Source organism: Echinops telfairi, unplaced genomic scaffold, assembly GCF_000313985.2.
Source record: "Echinops telfairi isolate 266 unplaced genomic scaffold, ASM31398v2 ScPeMD7_7467;HRSCAF=8505_1, whole genome shotgun sequence".
Classification (NCBI taxonomy): domain Eukaryota; kingdom Metazoa; phylum Chordata; class Mammalia; order Afrosoricida; family Tenrecidae; genus Echinops; species Echinops telfairi.
In genome coordinates this window covers 22,640,592-22,663,798 of record NW_022111368.1, presented here as the reverse complement: position 1 = coordinate 22,663,798, position 23,207 = coordinate 22,640,592, and the positions used below count along the sequence as shown (strand labels likewise).

The 23,207-nt window shown below is 41.7% G+C and overlaps 1 protein-coding gene across 1 annotated transcript in view; it reads left to right on the top strand.

Annotated features, from left to right (window-relative positions):
- Positions 1–12,404: 12,404 nt before the first annotated feature.
- Positions 12,405–23,207, top strand: part of IL1RL2 (interleukin 1 receptor like 2) — a 58,208-nt gene continuing 47,405 nt past the window's right edge. Inside the window, exons 1-3 of the mRNA XM_045283948.1 lie at positions 12,405–12,484; positions 14,508–14,742; positions 17,331–17,526. Coding sequence (XP_045139883.1) covers positions 14,540–14,742; positions 17,331–17,526 — 399 coding nt within the window. The 5' untranslated portion in view covers positions 12,405–12,484; positions 14,508–14,539. The remainder of the gene's footprint in view (positions 12,485–14,507; positions 14,743–17,330; positions 17,527–23,207) is intronic.

Genomic DNA, 23,207 nt, shown 5'->3' with positions numbered 1-23,207 from the left:
GGCATTTCACGTGAGGGCATTTGAGGAGCTTCCTCTTGGAAGCTCCTCAAATAAATTATGCTTTAATTACTCCCTTCCTCTTTCTCATGAGCAACAATGCTAGTCCATTTTAAACCACTTTTCACGGTAATTGAGAACTAGTCGCACATTGTTATGGTTTCCTATTGTTTGCTTTGCAGATTTTCCAATCAGTTCTGCCTTCACTGTCAAGTGGTTAATTACCCATGTTTTGGGAAATTGGTTTTGGACACAGTTCCTGAAAGTGTAAATTCCATGCCTGCAGACCCATTAGCAAAATAAAATATTAGTGAACACACTGCTAGACTATATAATCCCTGGGGAAATTGGCATGATCATGTTTGAACTTCATAAATGTTGGGGTATCTATAGGACTTGGATTGGGCACACATACCAATCCTTAAAAAATATAATAAAATTAGAATTTATTTGCAAAAGGGACAAGAGCTTAAATAATCTTTGGGAAACATGTGTAAATAATTTTCAACACTGAACATAATAGTAGCTTTATATGAGACTCAGTTGCTTTTTAAAAAACAGAAACATCTTTATTTGATTTTGAGTGGGAACATGAGGAAATAGTAGGGTGGGGTATGTGTTACTCTGACCTTTTCTGACCTTATTAAGGAGAAAGGAAATCTAATTTCATACCAGCAGAAAACCAATTTCCACAAGACAGACGTCAGACATGCCTCCATCTTTCAGCTTCTTTACTCTGATACAAACAATACTCACAATTGTGGTGTTCCTTAAGGAAGCTAACAGATTCAGAGTGGGTGTTCATGCCATGGACATCAAAGTGGTTGTCAAAAGAGACTCTGAAACTTGCTCTAGATCAGTAGTTCTCAACCTTCCTCATGCCACGACCCTTTCAGACAGTTCCTCATGTGTGGTCAACCCCCAACCATAAAATTATTTTTGTTGCTACTTCATAACTGTCATTTTGCAACTGCTATGAATTGGGAAACCCCATGAAAGGGTCGTTTGACCTCCCCAAGGGTGGTGACCCACCGATTGAGAACTGCTGCTCTTGAACATAGTATACCTAAAGAAAATGGAAGCAATTAGTAAGCAAAAAAGCTGAGCAGAAATATTCAAAAGGCAGCGCAAGAAGACAGTAACATATTAAAATAAAATGTGCAAAGATCTGGAGTTAGAAAAACAAGAAGAATCTTTTCAGCATAAATCAAGAGGAAAGAACTGAGGAAAAATTGAAGCCTGAAGGATTGCAAAACTGAAGGATTTCACGGGTAATACTGAGTAATGCATAAAGCATTGAAAGTCAATGGAAGCAGTGCACAGTTGCTGTACCAGAAAGAACTGTTGGACAGTCAACCATGTAAGAGGTAGTAGTATGTGATGGTCAAGAACCAGTGATACTGAAGAAATAAGTCCCAGGTTCATACGTGCATAGCAGTGTTCAAAAGGGAACTCTGACAAAGTCTTCAGGTCGAGGAGCTATCATCCCTTATTATGGGATGGTGCACATGTGCCGAGAAGCTGATTTTATTTTACCTGGAAGCCAACAAACCGGTTTATTTGTACTTGTCCCCCCTTACCAGAAGCACCAGGACAATAACTTAGTTTCCCTCCTGGGCATAGACTTCTGTCTTCTTTTTCCCCCCCAGATTATTTTATTGGGGGCTCTTACAGCTCTCATAACAATCCATACATCAATCCTATCAAGCATATTTGTACATATGTTTCCATAATTATTTTCTAAACATTTACCTTCTATATGAACCTTTGGTATCAGCTCTGCTTCTTCCCCTCCCTCCCCACCTCCTGACCCCTTGATAAATGAAAAATTATCATTATTTTCATGTCTCACAACAACCACTGTCTCCCTATACCCTTGGTTTCTGTTGTTCGTCCCTCTGAGGGGTGTGTGTGTGTGGGTATGTGTGTGTGTGTTTACGTGTCAATCATTGCTGTTGGTTTCTCCTCCCTCCCCTCCTCTACCTACCTTCTTTCTATCCTCCTGGTATCCTTACTCCCATTTCTGTTCCTGAGGGGTTCATCTGACCTGGAATCCGTGTGTCCTAAGCTCTTATCTGTACCTATGTACATGCTCTGGTCTAGCCTGCAGTGAAAGGCAGGACTGGGGAATGATAGTGGGGGTTGAGAAAGCCTCAAAGAACCAGAGGAATATTGTGTGTTTCGTCGGTGCTATATTGTGCTCTGGTTGACTCATCCTGTTCTTGTGACCCTTCTGGGAGGGGATGTCCCATTGTCTACAGATGGGCTTTGGGTATCTGCTCCAACTCCCTCGTTCTTAACAATATGTTTGTTTGTTTGTTTGTTTTGTCTTCTGATGCCTGTTACCGGATCATGTGGACGCCTCATGATCGCACAGGCTGGTGTGCTTCTTCCATGTGGGCTTGTTACTTCTCTGCTAAATGGCCAGTTGTTTAACTTCAAGCCTTTAAGACCCTGTAAACTATACCTTTTGATAGGCGGGCACCATCAGCTTTCTTCACTGCATTTGCTTGTGTACCCACTTTGTTTTCAGCAATTGTGCCGGGAGGGTGAACATCACAGAATTCCAGGTTGTTAGAACAAAGTGTTCTTGTGTTGAGGCAGGTCTTGAGCAGAGGCCCAAAGTCTGTCTACCACTTCATTGTATTGCCAGATAAATATGTGAACATATGCCAATTCCTCTATTTTTATGAATTAATGTATTTACATTTGGACACTCCTATGTTCATACCTCTATCTGTAGGAGAAGCTGATTTTACTCCTCTTCCCAGCTGTGCTTGAGTTTTGAGTTCAATTTAAGATCACTGTTCAATGCCTGCTTCTGTGTCCACTCGGGGCTGACCAAATGCTGAATATTGCAGAACAAGGGAGTGCACCTGAAAACCACATTATTCTTGCAAAGAGGGGATAAGATTGAAAATTATACAGGCTATATTTATACACTACAAGTTAAAAGTTAACTGAGTGTGGTGGTGTGGAGTTGGCCTGGGGAAATTCGTTAAATTCATCATCATGAGTGTGGAAGAATCAGCCTCTTTCTTGACTTGTTTCACGATGGAAGTAAAATTCTGCTGAAGATAATTTAAAAAAGGATTGCAGCAGTACACCAACAGGGAGGTACCAGAAATTCAAACCATATTTAAAAGAGGTTGTAGTAACAGGAGTACCAGACACTGTTGATTTATGGTGGATTTTGGCTCAAAGCAGAGAATACCAGAAAGATGTTTACTTGTATCTTATTGATTATGCAAAAGAATCCAACTGTAGGGATCAAAACAAGCTATGGGTAAAATTGAAGATAGGAAGTTCCAGAAAACTTCATTGTGCCCATGTGGCATCTGTGAATGGGTTCAGAGTCAGTGGGTTCAAACAGAACAAGGCAACAGTGCATGGTTTAAAATCAGGCAAGGTGTGTATTAGGATTGTGTCCTTTCACCTGCGCAGACTTAATTAATGTTTTGGAGTTTACCTCTAGTTTCTAATACTCTATACTTAACCTCTCTGGGTTCTAATATCCATTGCAATGACTACACAGAACCCACAGACAAATTTCATGATGAAAAGATTTCTTAAGGAAGTTAACAAGTTGTAATGCCAGTGAGAAATGCTCAAGGTAGATGTTTATCAGAACATGTTAGTTTCAGGTCTGCTAAAAAATATACCCAAGGGGCATATACCACGCTGCTGTTAACCTCAGTGAGAAGGCAAGCTCAAGCTCCATGGGTCAGCAATCCCAGCCTCCCTCCATTAAATACCAGCGGCACCCCACTCCAAGCCTCACCCCAAAGGCACTCAGGTCCACTTTCATGGGTCACCAAGTCTACTTCCTATACCCTATTCCACAAGCTAGCCTCCTGCACAAATGCACTCAACTTGGTCCATTGTTTGGGAGGTCCATCGATCAGTTCCGTTCTCTGGCTCCTGGTTCTGCTGCTGCTCCTCTGATCATAGAGCTGTCATCTGGATCCAGGAGGTTCACTGCCCAGAGGATGAGCTCCACTCCTGGCTCTTGCTGTTACTGAGATAACCTCCTTCTACTTCTTAGAGGACTCGTTTTATACCCAGCAGGATGGCACTCCAGGGACTCCTGTTTGCATCTTCCCCCTGTTTCAGGTGAATCCTATCAGCATCTTCTCCCATCTTTCCAGACCCAAGGGAAAGGTTGCTTGGTGGGAGTACACTTTTGGGCCAGAAGAATCACATTAAACAAACACACATTGTATGCTTTAAAATCAGGAAAGTTGCGTGTTAGAGTTGTATCCTTTTACCATACTTATTCAATCTGTAGAATGATTAAATTATTTGAGAAGCTGGACTATCTGAAGAAGAAGGCAGCATCAGCATAGAAGGAAGACAATATGCATATGACACCACCTTGCTTGCTAAAAGTTAAGAGGACTTGAAATACTTGGTAATAAAGATAAAGGACTGCAGCTATCAGTATGGATTGAAACTCTATGTAAAGAAAACCAAAATGTATTGGTTATTCATTCATTCCTGGACCAATAAACAACATAATGATAAATGGAGAAAAGATTGAAGTTGTCAAGGATTTAATTAATTTTCCTTGGATCCACAATCAATGCTTATGAAGGACTTGCAAAGAACTTTGTATCAAGAAAGCAGTGAAGCCCAGACTGTGGATCAAATGCTAGCTATAGACCCTCTAGATTCACCCGGCTGCCAGCAGATGAAGCAGGAAGCTGGGAGATCACAGGCTGGTGGATGCAGAGTCAAATGGATCTAAAGTGGGCAGGAGTCTGACAGGTGATCGACAGTTCCCAGGGATGGCAGGCCACATGGGCCATAGGCCCTGGCCCTGGAGCCCAACACAGAATTCTAGCAAACAGGAAGACAGCGGGGTAATAGAAAGTTCTCCACATCTTCTCATGAAAAGGCCATACTTCCAAGGACGTGTCATTAGCTTGTGACCAATTGATAGGTTGGACTCCACTCCTCTCTCCAAACAAGTACATCAAATTGACATAGAATCTAAGCATCACCATTTCCCTGCACAACCCTGGGAATCATCAAAGAATATTTCTTCTTTTCTTGACTTCTTATAATAGTCTCATACAACATTTGTCCTTTTGTGGATGACTGATTTCCTTCAGCACAATGTCCGCAAGGTTCATTTATGTTAAGAGATGTTGAGGATGCTGATAGGATTCACCTGAAACAGGGGGAAGATGCAAACAGGAGTCCCTGGAGTGCCATCCTGCTGGGTATAAAACGAGTCCTCTGAGAAGTAGGAGGAGGTTATCCAGTGACAGCAATCATTGTTCTTTAATGTTGCATAGTATTTCAGTATGTCTATGTACAAATGTCATTTTTCCTCTGATGAACATTCAGGTTGCTTCTATTTTTAGTTCTTGTGAATATTGCTGTGATGAACATGAGTGTGCATACATCTTTGTTGTTGTGACTCTTACTTCTTCCCCAGGATCTATAACAAATAGAGGGATTATGAGGCATATTAAATTTATTTCTAACTTTTTGAGGATTCTCAGCATATCACTTTCCACCGTGGTTGCATCATTTGACAGCCCTACCAGGAGTGTGTGATTGTTCTAGTCTCTCCACACTTTTCCCAGTATTTGCTGCTTTCTGTTTTTATTTTAAAACTTTGCTATTGTGCTATGGTCAGATAATATTCCATTGTTACTTAATTTGTATCTCTCAGATGGCTAATATTCATGAGTATTTCTTCATATGTTTGTTCACCACCTGAGTGTCTTCTTTGGTGAAGTGTATGTTAATGCCTTTTGACCATTTTTTCAAGTGGACTATGTATCATTTCTTGTTGAGATGTTTAAGTTTTCTATACATTTTAGAGATTAGTCCCTTATCTCATATGTCATTACCAAAATTTTTTTTCAAGTCTGTGGGTTCTTTTTTCACTCTTTTGCTGAAATCTTTGATGCACATATGCACATAATTTTTAGCAAGTCCCAGTAATCTATTTGTCTTCTGTTGTTTTCTCTTTCAGAACACTGCTGGAAGGTATTCATTCAGGATGGCGCTTGAATATGTATAAAATGAACTGTTAAATGACTTAAATTTTACAATAAGCAAAACAATAATTAAGGTGTCTTGCCATTGTCTCCTTAAAGCATGATTTTGTAAATGTCAACCAATCAGGATTTTCTTCATGTAAATTCTTAGATCCTCTGTATTTCGACTTTGAATATCTCCCTTTACTGCCGTATTTTGGTGAATCCTTACAAGGTATTGCCTAATCCTGGGTCATTTTGTTCCTTCAATAAATTCTTTACTTTGAACAGAAGCTGCAGTTTGCTCTTTGACATGGGTGCTGTCAGATGGATCCTTTCTGAAGGATGTTCATCTTCAGTGGCTCTCCAAAAACTAAAATCACCATCATCGAGTCAATACTGACTCAGCAACAGGGTAAGTGGCAGTTACATAATCTCCTGTCAACTTGAGTGAAGGGGTGGAGTCTAGCCTGCCAATCAGGCCATAGTCAATTAGGTCTCTGGGTAGGCATGGCCTTCTTCTGAGGATTCTGGGAACTCCTGTCTTCCTTCCTGGAGGCGGGACAGACTCTCTGCTTGACATCCTGTTGACAAACCACATGGATCTACGCTGATGGAGCCAGAGCCCTGCAGCTGGAGGAGCCATGTTGATAAACCCACACCAGTGCTGAGATGCTTCCACTACCACTGGAGTTGCAAGACTTTCTATCCACTGGCCTTTGATCTTCCTGCACTCGGCATCATTACATGTCTTGCTTGAGTCTGAAGAGGATATTATAGACTGGTATTTGACATATGGGCTAATCTTGGCTTTATGGCTTTGATCTGGACTGAGCTGGGATGTTTTCTTAATATACAATTGCTCTATGCTATAAAGTTCTTTCTTACACATATATGAGTGTTGATGTTTCTCCAGTCAACCCGTACTAACTCAGGGTAGAACTGCCTCTGTGAGTTTCTGAGCCTGTAACTGTTTACTGGAAGAGAAAGCCCTGGCTTTCTCCTGTAGAGCAACTGGTGGAGGCTGAGTGAGGCAGCCCACATTGAGTTGACCAGAACCCGACCAGCTGGAGAGTTTTGAGCCTGTGAACTGGTGCATATTGTTGCTGACTTTATGGATGGCCTGTCCGGATTTGACTTTGCTTATGGATGCAGACTTCACAAGGTTCCAACTGCAATGAAGACTTCGTGTCGAAAAACATGATTGTCTTCTCAGAGAACTGGGTTGATATAAGTGGGCAGTATATAAACTGGATAACTAAAATTGGGGGAGATAAAGGCATGAAGTGGTTGGCTTACAAACTTTCATAGGTAGGGGAAAAATTCATAGGATTACAGGGTAAAGGTATAGGTGTTACTTAATTGCAATTGTGAAGCTAAGAATTATATACAGGTGCCAGGTTGGCAAGGGGTGGATTGAGTTAATTAATTGTGCTAACTGGCCGATAATCACATGTGGGGCTAATTGAAAGGCGGAGGGATAAATGGGTGGTGAGCCTTGCCTTTCTAGTTCTCGGGTCTCTTGCTTTGTGATGGTCGCACCAGGGTGCAGCTGTCTTAGCAGTTCCTTGCTTCAGCTTGCAAGATTGACTTCCTACAAGACATCCCCAAGGAGAAGCCACATGGACCTATCCTGATGCAGCCCTGGGTGCTGGAGCAGCCGTGTGGAGACCTCTGCTAGTGCTGAGATGCTTATTCGTTCGCTGACTCAGCTTTCCTCCTGCAGTCAGCATCATTGCCTCTGTTTTGTGAGGTGGAGGACTTTGTGGACTGGTATTGGGCTAATGGATTAATGTTGGACTTGTGGGCTTGGGCAGCATTGGGTTGGGATGTTTTCGTGATGCACACTTTCTTTACATAAAACTCTCTTATACATGAGTTGCTGTGGATTTGTTTCTCCAAAGTACCCAGACTAATACAAAGCTTAAAACACACTTGAATTGTCTTTGAAGATGGCAAGTACCATATTTATCAGAAATGTAGCATTCACTTCTAGGATTTCTGTTATATATATCAACAAACACTGTGCTGTTTGATAGTACCTATCTGCTTGAAACTTTCTCACTAAAGACAGTCTAGAAAATTGGTGCTACTTTTTGGTTCTTTTGAGCTACCTAAATTAACTCCTTTACATGTAATCCCCATTTAGGGAGTCCCAGAAATTCTTTGCAGTGACAGGGAATTCATTTTACTGGGCTAGTAATCAAAGAAATACATTAAACATTTACTATATATTACTGTGCTTATCATTAACAATACTCTAGGTTAGTAAAAAGAACTAACTAATGATATAGTAAAAACCCATTTCACCAGTTTTCTGCATTCTTTTCCTGTACTAAACTCCTTTTCCCGATCCTTCTTAATTTGAGGTCCATTCCATTGAAATCTCATAAACTAGCCCCACATGAAATTATTACTAGAAGCTCTATTACCCTCCCTTATATTTTAACTTACTTAATATTGTCAAACTTTGATTCAGTAATCTACAGAGCACCTTTCATGAGTCAAAGGAGCTTTCGACAACCAAAGTTTAGAAAAATGAACATTACCTACGATTGAACAAAGTGACTCTGTATATGACAAGAAGCAACAATGAAAAGAGTTCAGGGAGCCTCACAGGAGAGGATTCTTCTGGGCCCTTGTTACTAACTCTACTGTCACCGAATTGCAAGTAGTCAAAACCTGGAGGTACTATCTCAACTGCAGAGGGCAAAAGTGCCTTCCTAGACTGTTTAACCAACTGAAGGATTTAGGTTAAAATTCAGACATCACTGTGACCACACCCAGAAGTAGATAGATGGCTGACCTAAGACCCTCCCGAACCAGGCCTAAAAAATAAACTTCTTTTTACTGTAAACGAATGCCTCTAGAAACGTTCCCCTGGATTGGGTTTAATTGTTGCAGGTGTGGTACTGTCAAGTCCAGTCTTTGCTGGTGGGGCTTTCCACTGCAGGGATCTGACTGAGCGGTTTGTGGATACAAGAACAACAGAGAAATAGTGCCGTTTTACAGGAAATTACCTTTACTGGATTTTCTATAACTTAACCTTTAGTGGTAACACAATCCTTATTTTACTGAATAAAGTTGCTTAAGAAGAGTTAACTACAGAATCATCCAAACCTACAAACCTTACTTTTCATATTAGAGGTCCACATCCATAACTGCAGGGTGGATTCATCTGATTAACTCTTCTTGCAGGGATACTAAATTAGGTTGGTCCCTTTTGCTGTGAATAATCTAGTCATGCCCTTATGAATAATCCAGCCCTCATCAGACCTATAAAATGGCTTCGAATAACTGAATGTACACCAATTATAATCTTACAAGCTACTGATTGGTTTTCCACCAGCTATCTATTGGGTTGCCCCTAAAGATACCTTTAGGCTTTGTGGAAACAACTTTTGGCCCTGCCACCTGCCAGGCTGCATTGAAAGATGCCTTTGGGGCCTCAGGTGACCTCGCAGGCGTATTTTAACTGAACTCTCTTTACCAGTTAATGCACCGATGCTAAGGACTTGGCAGTCTTGATCAATATTTCACTGGTATAATCATTTAGAAGCAATATTTATACCTGAGAGGACTTAGATGTATGGCACATGAAGAAGTACTAACTAAATATATGCAAAATTCCCCAAATGACAGTGTCGTAGACTTCAAGAGCTCAATACCAAAAGAGCTTTCATGAAAAAACACAAAAAAGTAGTATTCCAAAACATAATAGCTCTTGACACCTTCACTGCAGCCCAAGGAGATAGTTACCTTGTGTAGTAAAATCTGATGGTGGTGCTTAATTCCTGACAATGGTGCTAACATCGTATCGCAATATGGCGTATCTCATCTTAACTATCCTGCTCCCTTCTAAAGTGAACTTGTGAGTAATTTATTTTCCTCTTGGGGTGAATATGGAAAAAACCTGCTACTCTATTTTGGGATCTTTATATTTCCACTGTTTCTATTGTTATCATTGTAAATGCTGTTTTGCTTTAGTTCAGTGCATTTTATACAAGGAATGGTGGGTTTCAGAGCCCCTTTCTTCTTCATATAAATTTTTTAATAGCTTATTGTGGTAGTTACATAATCTGGTGTCAATTTGGGATTTAAGAGGATTAAGAGTGAAGGGGTGGAGTCTAGTCTGTCAATTGGGTCACAGCCACAGCCAATGAGGCTTCTGTGGGCATGGTCTTCCCCTGAGGATTCTGGGAAAACTCTGCTATTTCCTCCTTGGAGGCTGGAGAGCCTCTCTCTCACTACTCCACTCTCTTGGACATGCTCTACTGACAAGACACATGGAACTACACTAGTGCCCTGAGCTGAAGAAGCCACATGGACCTACCCTGATGCAACCTGACCTCTGAAGCCAGAGAAACCATGTGGAGACCCCTGCCAGCGCTGAGATGCTTACAACGCCACTGGATCCAAAGACTTTCTACTCACTGGCCTGTGATCGTCCTGCATTCAGCATCATTGCAAGTGTTTTGTGAGTCTGAAGAGGACTTTATAGATTGGTATCAGGCACATGGGCTAATAGTGGATTCATGGGCTTGGACTGGACTGGGTTGAGATGCTTTTTTTTTTCTTAATGTACAATTACCCTTTATATAAAATTCTCTCTTATACACATATGAGTTTCTGTGGATATGCTTCTCTGTCTACCCAGACTAACACACTTATCCTCAAGGATGAAGTGTCCGTAACTCAGCAAACCAGCTGGGGCCTCTCACTTAGGTTCTGATTTCTTCCTTCCTGGGAAAATCACTGGTCTTTACATTTCAAAGAATTTTAAGTGGAAGTTACCTGATGCATAATCTATCATGAATCCCCATACCTGATTACTTTAATAATTATTATAGGGCTCAAACCAAAAACCAGACTCACTGTCATTGAGCCGATTCTGACCTACACGTGTTATATCATAAGAAATTGGATGCAGAGGCACATGTGAGAATCAAGTGTCTTATATTAAAGCAGACATTAAAGAGATCTGCATGGAAAGCATGGAAAACATGTAAAGCAATATCATTGTTTTCAGTCTATTCATTTAGGAAATTACAGTTGTTTTTCATAAAATGTATGATATTTGTGCTAATCTGTAATGGGCTTATTATTACTGAAAATAAATAAAATTGATAAAATCATTTTATTCACAATATCATATGACAATAATTATAATAAAATAACAGATAATAAAAGTTCAATTTCTTTCCTTGATTTGAATTCCAGTATAGTAAATCTAAACAGATGTAACCCACATAAATAAAGGCATTTTGGAATCCTAAATGGTTTTTAAGAGTGACATACTTTGCAAGCTGCTGGCCTCTGAGGGATCACAGGGACTTTTGCTGCTAAGTCTGTTACTGGGTGCCTCTAGTTAGGTGATCCATAAAGATCAGCAGAAAGAGTTTGACCAGAAATCTTTCTGCTGCTTGGAGATTGCTATTTTCTAATCTTAGTGGTCTGTGGATTATTGCAGGGTGTCCCTTAATGACAGGCACACCTGTCTCTGTTATCATCCTATTCCAAAGATTGAAAGGAGCCCTGGTGGTGTACTGGCTGCCAGCCTCATGGTCTGCAGTTCGAAACCTCCAGCAGCTCCGTGGGAGAAAGACTGGGCTTTCTACCCCTGTAGACCGTTACAGTCTCAGAAACCCACAGGAGGCCTATGTGAGTCTGTTTGGATTTAGACAGTTGCACTTTTCAGGCTACTGGTAGCAGAAGAGGCTTCTGTTACGTGGATTTCTGTTAATGATATCAAAAACTGTATAGGATCGCCTTTGGTGTTCCAATTTAGGCCACTGCTGGGCTGTAATAACTGCTCAGAGAGCTTGAAAAGAATAATTCATTTATTGGGACACGTGGAAGCAGATTTAAGATAGTTTCTTTTAACTGCTAGAAGATTAGATACAAAAAGATTTTAAGACCCACTTCCTACAGCCACGCTAGTTCCTTGCTACGCCACCACTGGTGACCAGGGATTATCCTGGAGTGGAAATACCTTGACAGGGCTCTTGTATTTGTATTGTATTCTCTGGCAACTCCGCGGATGCTCAGGTCCGAACACTCAGGTCATCTCCAATTTGAATGGGGTCGGGATATCTGGGGCTGAGCCAGGAGCAGGGGGAAAGGGGTGGGGAGGGGTGTTCGCCTATGACCAGTAGAGAAAGGTGTAGAGTTAACTCCCTGCCAGGGGGTCAATGCGGACCCATAGCGACCCGGTAGGACAGGGTAGAACTGCCCCTATGAATGCCTGAGACTGTGCCTCTGTGGGAGTAGACAAAGCTGAGCCTGGCATGGGTGCCGGTGGGGGTGGAGCCGCATTCTTCCTCCAGCCGGAGAATAAAACTGGTGTCAGCCATCAAGGCGTGGTGGCATTCCGTCCATGGCTCCTTTTCTCCGTGCAACTTTTTTACCCCCCGGTAGGCCTCGGCGGGCTTCTTCCTAGGATGCCCGCGCTTGGGTTTTCCGATGAAATCCCCCGGCTCAGGCGGATCCAGAAGGTGAGCTCTCTCTCGGCAGGAAGCAGGTTCGTGGGCGCCGGGACGCGCTGGCAGGCGCCCGGGCCCCTGGCATCAGGACTCGGGGCTGCGCGGGGAAGCCCTGGACGCCCGAGGTCTGGAGGGAGGCTGGAACCTTCGTGGGGCGCGGGGCGCCGATCCTGCCCCGCTGCAGGTGGGAGCCAGGAATGGCGCCCGCTTTCCACTCGCTTTCCCGCATCTCCCAGCCAGTCCCCTGGGAGCCTGCCAGCGGGCGGGGGAGCTCTTTGTACCTTCTGCGCCTGGACCTACGAGGACAGGGCCCAGAAAGGAGAGAAGAGCAGGGTATGGGGAGCCTTTGCGGGCGCAGCCAGGCCAACGTGGGCTCCGAGATCCAAGGTGCCGAACCGGAATTGGAATCTGCGGTTCGGGGCGGCCCCAGTGGGCTCGCTGCGCCTAGCTGCAGGCGCTCTGCCCTCTCACTGTTACCTTCTTCCTGAAGTCTTCTCTATTCTTGTAGCCCAGTATGGAGATGTCCTGCTTTCTGCTCTGCGGGGTGTCCCTCGCCCTCCCACTTTTTGTCAAAGCAGGTAAGTGCCCTCCCTCACCCTCTCATGCCCTGCCTCGCCCTGTCCAGCGCACTGTGTGGAGCTCCTGGGGTCCTGGCGTGAGAATAGACCCTTGCTAATTCCCCTAGATGGCCAGATGGAATTCTAGGGCATGGGGAGAATGCTCTCAGGCTGGATCCCTCATTCTCACCTTTGAACTTGGAGGTGATAATGGAGGGAGGGGAGTTCGCAAAATTTCAAGGGCTGGCTTGCGTTAATAGGCTAACAGGACCAGCCAACCAACTCCAAAGACGGAGTCTGGCTACATGAATGATGTCCTAATTTGCAATGCTTTTCTAATATTCTCATTTTTCCTCAGGCAGTGAACGATGTACTTATAATATATCTTGGTAGGATATTGGAAGGGAAACATTTAGGCTAAAATGAATACAATATGGTCGCTGTATGTGCTGGAGGCCCAAGGGATGCCACCCAAAGGGATGCGAACCCAAGGTTGGAGGTTCGAGCATGATTCGTGGTGCCGCAGAAGAGCGCTCAAGCCTGCTCATCCACTGCAAACAATAGACACTCACAGTCCTAGGAGCACAGTTGGACTCTGACACCCCAGGGGCTCACCACCATTTGCATCCCCCAGCACTTGGTTACTGCTTATTTCCTAGTCAAAGGGTCATTCCACGGACCCTGGGGAAGGGACCGAAACCATCCACGTTGACATTTTCCCCAACACATTAAGCAATTTTGTAAAAATCAACTTTAAAGGGTCCCGAATTTTTGCTTAAAAGTCCCTCGTGGCCCAAAATCTAAAACACAGAAACGAGTTGCCATTGAGTCTACGTCCACACAAAGCGATTCTGTGACAGGTAGGACTGCCTCAGTGGGTTTCTGAGATTTTAACTCTTGACAGGATTAGAACGCGCCTGTCGTTTGTGTTTTCTCCAGAGAAAGCCCCTGGTAGTTACAAACCCCTGACAGCCCGGTGTGCGACCGCTGTCCCACTGGAATTGCTCTGTCCCACTGTCCCACTGTGTCATTCCGCTGTCCCACTGGAATTGCTCTGTCCCGCTGTCCCACTGTGTCATTCCGCTGTCCCACTGGAATTGCTCGTGACACAGGGTAGTCCACTTTTTTCATTCCAGAGGGAAGCTTACACTGTGGGAAGAGAATGAAAACTTAAGGGTCATATTTAGAGGATAAAGCGGGAAATCATTCCAAATGGGGCAGATGGCTTGGACTAGGGGGCTCAATAAATTCTGTCTCTGAACACATTTGTAGAATTTCAACATCTGCTTTGGGATCAGCACACTGTATTGAGTGTTGTGTTTGTTTGATTTTAGGACAACCCTGGATGAAAAATACTCCCCAATGAAAGTTTACTTTGGTGAAAATCAAACAGGCATTTGCTACAACTAATGGCAAGCAAATAAGACATTGTGCTTTCTTTATGGCTGAGCCTCTTTGTCTCTCCTTTCTTTCCATAGATGACTGCAAGGACATCAGTGTGAAAAATGAGATGATCTCAGTGGGCCAGCCTTTTGCTTTTAATTGTACTCTCCCTCCACAAACACTTGAGGAAGTGAATATAACATGGTTTAGAAACACTAACAAAATCCCAATATCCAAGAACTTACAGTCTAGAATTCACCAAGAACAGAGCTGGATTTTGTTCCTCCCCATGACCCAGAGGGACGCGGGGATTTATCAATGTGTTATAAAGTAAGTTCCTCATTTAAAATAGATTACTTTCTCTTCCTCTTTCTCCCTCGCTGTGCGGATCTATAGAAAGCATTCTGTCAGGAAAATGACCTTTTTTGCATGCCTAGTATTTATTATTATTTAAAATATTTGAATAATAAGTAGTAGTATTTAAATATTATTTTAAATATTTAATGTTGGTTGTGGTTAATACACATGTAACAAATCATTTGCCTTTAAGAATTTTTTCACATATGCAGTTCAGTGACATTAGTTGTGTGTATCGTGCTGTCCCACCACGATCATTTTCCAATTTTCCCATCCCCCTCGCAAAGGCTCAGTCCCCTGGAAGTGAATTCCCTTTCAACGCCCTTCCTCCTGATCCCCCTGATGGAGACTAGTGAACTTTGGCCTCTAACTACTGGAGGCTTTGAAATACATCTTTTACTGCTGAAATGATGCGGTGGGTCAGGCCAGCTGACAAAGATCATTTATCCCAGGTTATTTTGTATTTTTCTATTTTTCTTGTAATATCCTACATTTGTGTGTGTGTGTGTGTGTGTGTGTGATACATGACACGTTTTAATAGGAATAAACCCTTCTTTAAGCACCTTTTTCTGTTTAAGGGAATTAGTAAGCATCAGGTAGGTTCCAAACCCCACAATAACTTAGGGACTCAGCAAGTAGTAAGCGTCATATAATATGTTCCAAATGTATGCTAGGAAGTAATGTAAATGAATGATGCAGGTTGGTATGAGACAATTGCGATTAGTGGAGACTTTGGTAAACTAGAAAGTATATGCCCTGCTGAAGTCCATGTCCCCAATTTCTCAAAGGAGTCTGGAAATTAGATTTTGCTGTGTGTGTAAAAATTTTCAATTCATAAAGCTTTGTGTAGTCTGAATAAAATACATCAGTGAATCAAATTTGGCCTGAGGGCCAACACTGTGTAACCTTCCTGTATTTGACTTGTACTGTCTTAACACATGACTTGATTTCTGTGAGTCTCACTTTTCTTATTTGTAAAATCCGAGTTTAGCCAGCTTTATAAGGTTGGAGTGAAAATTAATGGGAAGAACATACATGAAGCAGGCACTACATGTACTCCCATAAAGTGGCATTGTCCCTCTCTTGCTCTGGTGTGATGATATTTTCTGGCTCTTTCCTGTGTCCCAAAACGACCCCTGTTCCGCTCTGAATCATGCCCAGTCCTGTAATTCCATGTAGTGACCATGTAAAGTTACTTAGTGCTGCACAAATGGAAGTGTGCAATGTGCCTTGTTTGCCTGGTCCATTTCCACCACCGGACTCCCCATATAGGTTAAGACCCCCACAGCTTTTATGGTGCTCCACGCTCTCATTTTTTCTGGGCTAGTAATTATCCATTTGAGTTGGAGATTGTAAATTCATCTAATGTCAGATTTGGATTTAAAATATCTGTATCTTGGAGTAGTGAAATGGGAAAAATTATCTTTCGTAGAAATAAAGATGAAACTTTTTTTTTTCCCCAGGAATGTCTTGTCTTCTGTTGAAGGCAGCACTCACCATTAAGTATGGTCTTAATTAGACATAGGTACTGTCTGTCATGGAAAAAATGAACATGTCTTGGCAGAGGTCTTTTAGTGAAGTGTCTGTTTTTACTTTTTATTTCGAAATAATCTCAAATGTATATGACACTTGAAAGAATAATATAAAGAACTTCCTCCTATCCACCCTTCACATAAATTCATTATCTTTTAATATATTAAGGAGCTCTGGTGGCATAGTGGTATGTGCTGGGCTGCTGACCACAAGGTTTGCAGTTCGAAACCATCAGCCACTTTGCTGGAGAAAGATGGGGTTTTCTACTCCCTTAAAGAGTTACAGTCTCTGAAACTTACAGGGGCAGTTCAACCCTGTCCTATAGGATAACTATGAATCCATACTGACTCTATGGCAGTGAGTCTGGTTTTTGCATTATTTTTACCAAAAAATCATTTTACATTAGCCACATATAGTTATCCAATGTAGCCAATTTCCCCCTCATCCAACATTTTAATCCAATCTATAATCTATATCCTATTTTTCCAGACATCCCTATGATGACCTTTGTAACCTTTTCCTCTCCTTTTCCATGATCCAATATAGAATCATGCATGTTGTGTGGTTGTCATCCATCTTTAATCTCTTTTAATCCAGTCAGAGCTCTTTCTTGTTTTGTTTTCATGACATGGTGATTTTGAAAAGTGCAAGCCAATTATTTTATACTATATCTCTCCATTCGAGGTTGTCAGATGTTGCGTCATGATTCAGGTTAAGTTGTGTAGTTCGGAATGGGATGCTATATATTTGTGCCGTTTTCACATTATAGAATTGGGATGCACTTGAAGTCCATTAGACCTCGTTGGAGATGTTAATCTTGATTAGTTTGTTAAGGTGTCTAGTGTTTCCAGTCTCCATTTTTTTCTTTTTTGATCAATAATGTGTGGGGAGCATATTACTTTGCTTGAAGGCAGAGAGCAGGCACAGTGTTCTGAAAATTATTTGGAAATATTTGGAGATGAACTTAATAATTACATTTTGTAATTGTTTAAGTATTTATGAGGATTCACTCTGCTATTTTCTTATAGGACTGTAGACAGCTGTTACAGAATACATGTGAACCTGATTGTTTTTAAAAAATATTGGTGTCGTACATCCAGAAAAAGCCCAACGAATTTATCAGACGAGTATATACAAACACTTCATTTTGGGAAAGATGACAGTCTTACATGCCATTTGAACTTCCCAGAGAGTTGTGTTTTGGAGTTAAGCAAGTGGTACAAGGTAAAATATTATTATTCCTGTTGATAACTTGTCTTCTTTTCTTTAAAATCTGCTTCCTTCTTTCCCAACTTCAGTTGTAATTTTAACATGGTGTTGTTAGAGAGTTGTGTGCCAGAGAAAGGTTACTGTAGCTGGTAACTTTTGATAATTTTACCCTCCTAATGGTCCTTTTTAATAGACATTACAGATTTTAAAGGTTTTACTGCATTGAGCCACCATGTTCCCACAAGTATTTTTCTTTTCTAGGCTATTATTCTTGGTAGTTCTGCTTTTCTTATGAATTAAATAATTGCTTGGATGGGTATTGCATGTACATGGTTTAATAATCATGAATAAAACATGACTCAATGAAAGTCTCCTTCCCACTCTCGTTCATATTTGCCCACAGCCTATCACACCTGTCCCGTCTACAGATGCCATTCGTAGTTGCTTTTGCTATCCTTCAAGAAGCCTTTGTGGTAGACCAACAAGTAGGGGAAATTCAGAAGAGGATGTGAAACAAGGGATGTCATTGCTGATGTCAGATGGATCTTGGCTGAAAGCAGAGAATACCAGAAAGGTGTTTACTTGTGTTTTATTGACTATGCCAAGGAATTTGACTGTGTGGACCATAACAGACGATGGATAGCCTTGCGAAGAATGGGAATCGCAGAACACTTCCTTGTGTTCATTCAGAACTTGTCCGTGGATCAAGAGGCAGTTGAGAGAATGGAACAAGGGAATACTGGCTGGCTTACAATCAAGAAAGGTGGGCATCCGGGTTGCATCCTCTCACTATACTGATTCAATCTGTATGCTGAGCAAATACTCCGTGAAAACTGGCTTATATGTGGAAGATTATCAGGATCGGAGGAACGCTGATTCACAACCTGTGATATGCAGATGACATGACCTTGCTTGCTGTAGGAAAGTGAGGAGGCTCAAGGTCTTACTGATGAAGATCAAAGATTGTAGCTTTCAGTATAGATGACAACTCAATGTAGAGACCAACATCCTCACCACTGGACCAATAGGTAACATCATGATAAATGGAGAAAAAAATTGAAGTTGTCAAGGATTTGATCTTGCTTGGATCCTCAATCAATGCTCATGGAAACAGCTGCCAGGGGATCAAAAGATGATTTGCATTAGGCAAATCTGCTGCACCAAACCTTTTAAGAGTATTGAAAACAGGGTGTTACTTTGAGGACTAAGCTGTGTCTGACCCAAGTCATGGCATTTTCCATTGCCGCACAAGCATGTGGAAGTTGGACATTGAATAAAGAAGACAGAAAAAGAATGGTTGCATTTGAAAGTCCCATGGATTTTTAAAAAGACAAACCAATCTGTCTTGGGAGAAGTAAGGCCAGGCTGTTCCTTAGAGGTAAGGGTGGCAAGACTTCGTCTTGTCTCTAGACAAGTCCCTGGAGAAGAACATGATGCTTGGTAAAGTAGGGCAGTGAAGGAGAGGCAGCCCTCCAGGAGATGGATTGACACCGTAGCTGCATCAATTGCCCAAGGATAGGAACAATTGTGAGGATGGCGCAGAACTGGGCAGAGTTTCATTCTGCTGTGCATTAGGCCGCTGTGGGGCAGAACCGACTTGATGCCACCTTGTATCCATTTGGATAGTAAAATTAAATGGTGCCTGAATGAAACCAGTAATTGAGAGAAAGCCACAAGGTCAAGGATATTGATTCAAATTAAGAGAGAAAGTGGTTGAATGGCTAGAAAGTTCAGGTAGGAAAATATAATAGCCAACATTCACTATCCACACTAGTCTTCCTCTCTGTATTGTAGAGGTTACAGAGCTAAACAACGAACTAACACTCTAACATTCCCATAGTCTCTTGTAACTAAGGGACAGTATGTGAGTTGGTGTTTCTAACCGGCTCTATGGTGAGAACGTCTAAAATGGAGATGGTGCAGCTTCCTGATCTTCCCAGGGAAAGCCAAGGCAGGGACACATGGTCTTTTCCTTCAGCAGCATTCCAGGGTGGAATCACTAGCTCTGGGGTGGGAGGTGGGGGTGGGTGGGTGTCCAGAGGCAGAGCATATGCCTTCTATTTGTTTTGTTGATGTGACTCAATTGTGACCTAAGTGCATAAGTGTCAGTTCCTGGTGTCTGAATTGAAAGTGGTGTTTTTGAAGTCTTGATTTTTCACGTTCATGATTTGTAGTATAAATAGCAGCTAGCAAGGCAAGTTAGTTCTGCGGTGTGATTCTGGCCCAAATGTTTTTTTCTCCCAACCGTTCTAAAGATTTATAAGAAGCCAATTTCCTGTACTCAATCCTAAAATAGCTAGGATGTTTTTGCTATTATTATTGTTTGCTTGTTTCCTGCAGCTAAATCTTGATATATGTGGCCTCATAGAGTTGGGTTTTTTGGGTGAGATTAAGGGAAATGATCTATGCAGCAATAAAAAAACAAACAAACAAATAGATACAGATTCGCCTGATATTCAAAAGTAGAACATTCACATGAAACTTTTCAGAAACTGAAAATAACATAAAATGAAAAACCAATGACCATTAATTTACAAAGCAAAAGCTTTTGAGTGTTCCCAGACTAAAAAACAATAACCAACTGAATCAACCCCAAACACATAAAAACCTACAATGACCCTGAACTGTAGTGGTCACAGACACAGTTCAGAAGGAGGATGGCTTCATGCTGAGATTCTGAATGTAGCTCCCAGGGAAGGAGCTTGGCGAAGCCACTCCTGTTGCTCTGAGTGTGCTGCCTCTGTACCAGCTCACGGTAAAACAAATGCTCATCAAAGTAATCATATTTAGAGCATCCTTTTACCTTGTTCCAAATCTGATTTTTATTCCTGACTTTCTTTATGCCTTCTCTACCATCTAACCACAGCCTTGCACACCTCAGCTGCACCCATAGCAATTGCCTTCTCATTGCCCCAGAGAGCGTATCACTGCATTCTGTGAACCCGAGCCGCCTCTACTCCCTTTGTGCTGTCTGCATGGTGCTCCCTCACTTCCGATTCTGCTTATCTGTAGATTACTGAAATAACTTCCTAAATTATTTCCTGTATTTAGGGTTGCCTCATCTTTTTAACATTTCTACATAGTCATTCTAGAGATTATTCTAAGAATCAAATCTGATCATCTAATTCTCTTTTCCAAAGGCGTTATAGGCTTATCTTCACATTATGATTTTCTGTGGTCTCATTAGCTTGTTTTCATAAATGTTCTATGCATACTAGTGCTTAGCCAGCATGTTCTGGGGTGTTACATATCTTTACACACTGGGTCGGGAGCATTTATCTTTGTGCCTGCAATGTAAGAAGCATCCAAATGTTGGCTGACATTATTATTAATGTTTTCATTTGAAACCCTGCTATTAAGACATCATCCCCCAAATTTAAAAATAACAACCAAGGCTTGCTGAGAATTTAGATTTTAAAGTAATGCCCTAGTTGAATCATAATAGAGGCAGTCCAAGTAAAGGAATAAGTTGTCCCCCAATCTAGTCATGTTAGACCTGAGTACAATTGAATATGCTCATATGCAGGTCTCTAGTGAAAGAATGTGTGGTATAGAGTGGAGGTAGGGAAGAAACTCCCAGAGGTTGTGCCTGTCTAGGCACTGTTCAGAGAACAAGCTTCCATTTCTCAAGAACTCAAACTTTTTTTGGGGGGTGGGGTGGGGTTGTCCATATCATAAAGGACATGGATCTAGAGACTGTAGTTGAGGCAAAACAAGGGAATAACACTGTGTACTTTAAACTTAGGAAAGGTATGTATCAGGGTTATATCCTTTCACCATAGATATTCAATATGTATGCAGAGCAAATAATGCGAGAAACTGGACTGTATAAAGATGAACGTATCATCAGGGTTGGAGGAAGGCTTATGAACAACTTGCAATATGCAAATGATACAATTTTGCTTTCTGGAGGTAAGGAGAACTTAAGCACTGGCTTATGAAAATCAAGAACTGCAGTCTTCCGTGTGGATTATCAGTGTAAAGAAAGAGGTTGTCAGGGACTTCATGATGCTTGGATCCCCAAACCAAGCACATGGAAGCAACAGTCGATAAATCAAACAACATACTGTAGTGGGAAAATCTGCTGTATTAGACCTCTTTAAATTGTTGAAGAACAAGGGTGTCATTTTAAGGAGTAAAGTGTACCTGGTTCAAGCCATAGTATTTTCAAGCACTTCCTATGCATGTGAAAATTGGACAATGAAAAAGAAAGCCCCAAGAAGTACCGATGCATTTGAATTACAGTGCAGTCAAAGAATATTGAAAGTCTCCTGGATTACCAGAAAGAGAAAAAAAATCTTTTGGAAGAAGTACAACCAGAATGTCCTTCGAAGCAAGGGTTGCACACTTTTTCTTACTTAATTTGGACATGTTATCAGAAGAGACCAGTTTTGAAAAAGGACACCACGCTTAGGAAATTAGAAGGCTAGCAAAAAAGAGAACTCACGGAGGTGGATTGATACAGGGCCTGCAATATAATGGGCGCAAACTTCAGAGCAGTTGGGACGACGGCTCAGGACTGGATGGTGTTTGGTTCTGTCGTACATGAGGTCACCAAGAGATGGGACCGACGTAATGGTAACTAGCTGAAGATGGTAATCGCCTAAGGACCCTCGCAGTTGTCAAGACAATGTGCCTGTGATTGACAGTCAACACCCATGGAAGCAACAGTCAGGCAATCAAACAATGAACTGCATTGGGATAATCTGCTTACAGACCTCTTTGCACTTTTGAGAAGATGTCACTTTGAAGACTAAGATGTGCCTGCTCAAAACTATGATATTTTCAATCATCTCATATGCATGCAAAACTGAACCATGAATAAATAAATCCAAAGAATTGATGTATTTGAATCATGTTGCTGGAGGTGAATATTAAGTATATTATGACTTGCAGAAGAATGAATAAATCTGTACTGGAAAAAGTACAGCTGGAGTGCTTCTTAGAAGAGAGGATGATAAGACTTCATCTCTTGTACTTTGGACAAGTCATTAGGAGGGAGGAGTCCTGGTGGCATAGTGGTTACACATTGGACTGCTAACTGCAAGGTTAGCAGTTGAAATCCACCAACTGCTCTTTGGGAGAGAGATGAGACTTTCTTCTTCTGTCAAGAGTTAAAAAAGAGCATCATGCTTGGTCAGGTAGAGAGTCAGCAAAAAGAAGAAGCTCTTCAATGAGATGGATTGACACAATGGCTGCAACAGTGGGCTCAAACAGCAATGTTTGTGAAGATGGTCCAGGGCAGACAGTGTTTCATTCTGTATTCTGTAGTCTATGAGTCAGAACGGACTTAATGGCACTTAACAACTACAACCCTAAAAGAGGAGGCAGCTTGTGATAAAAGTCTCATACCTTCAAGCACTAGATTTTATTAGTAGCTCTCATTCTATTTAGAAAGCAATTATTTGATTATAATTTAGTATGCCACGTGGGAGTGTTTACAGAGAAAGAATTAAGGCTTTTAGAAAGTCATAGTGCACACTTTAAATCAATAAATGCTCATTCTGGTATTCCTGAGATGTACTGCACAAGATGGATCTATTTACATTTTTCAATGATGGTGATGTCTGGACTCCAGTGCTTCTTAACTGGCTCAATGAAGAGAGAGCCAAACCTTTGAGCAATTACATCTCTAATTAGGGGGCTGCTTGTTGCTCTTACCTATTAGACTTTGAGCTTTCTGAGATCTGGTACTA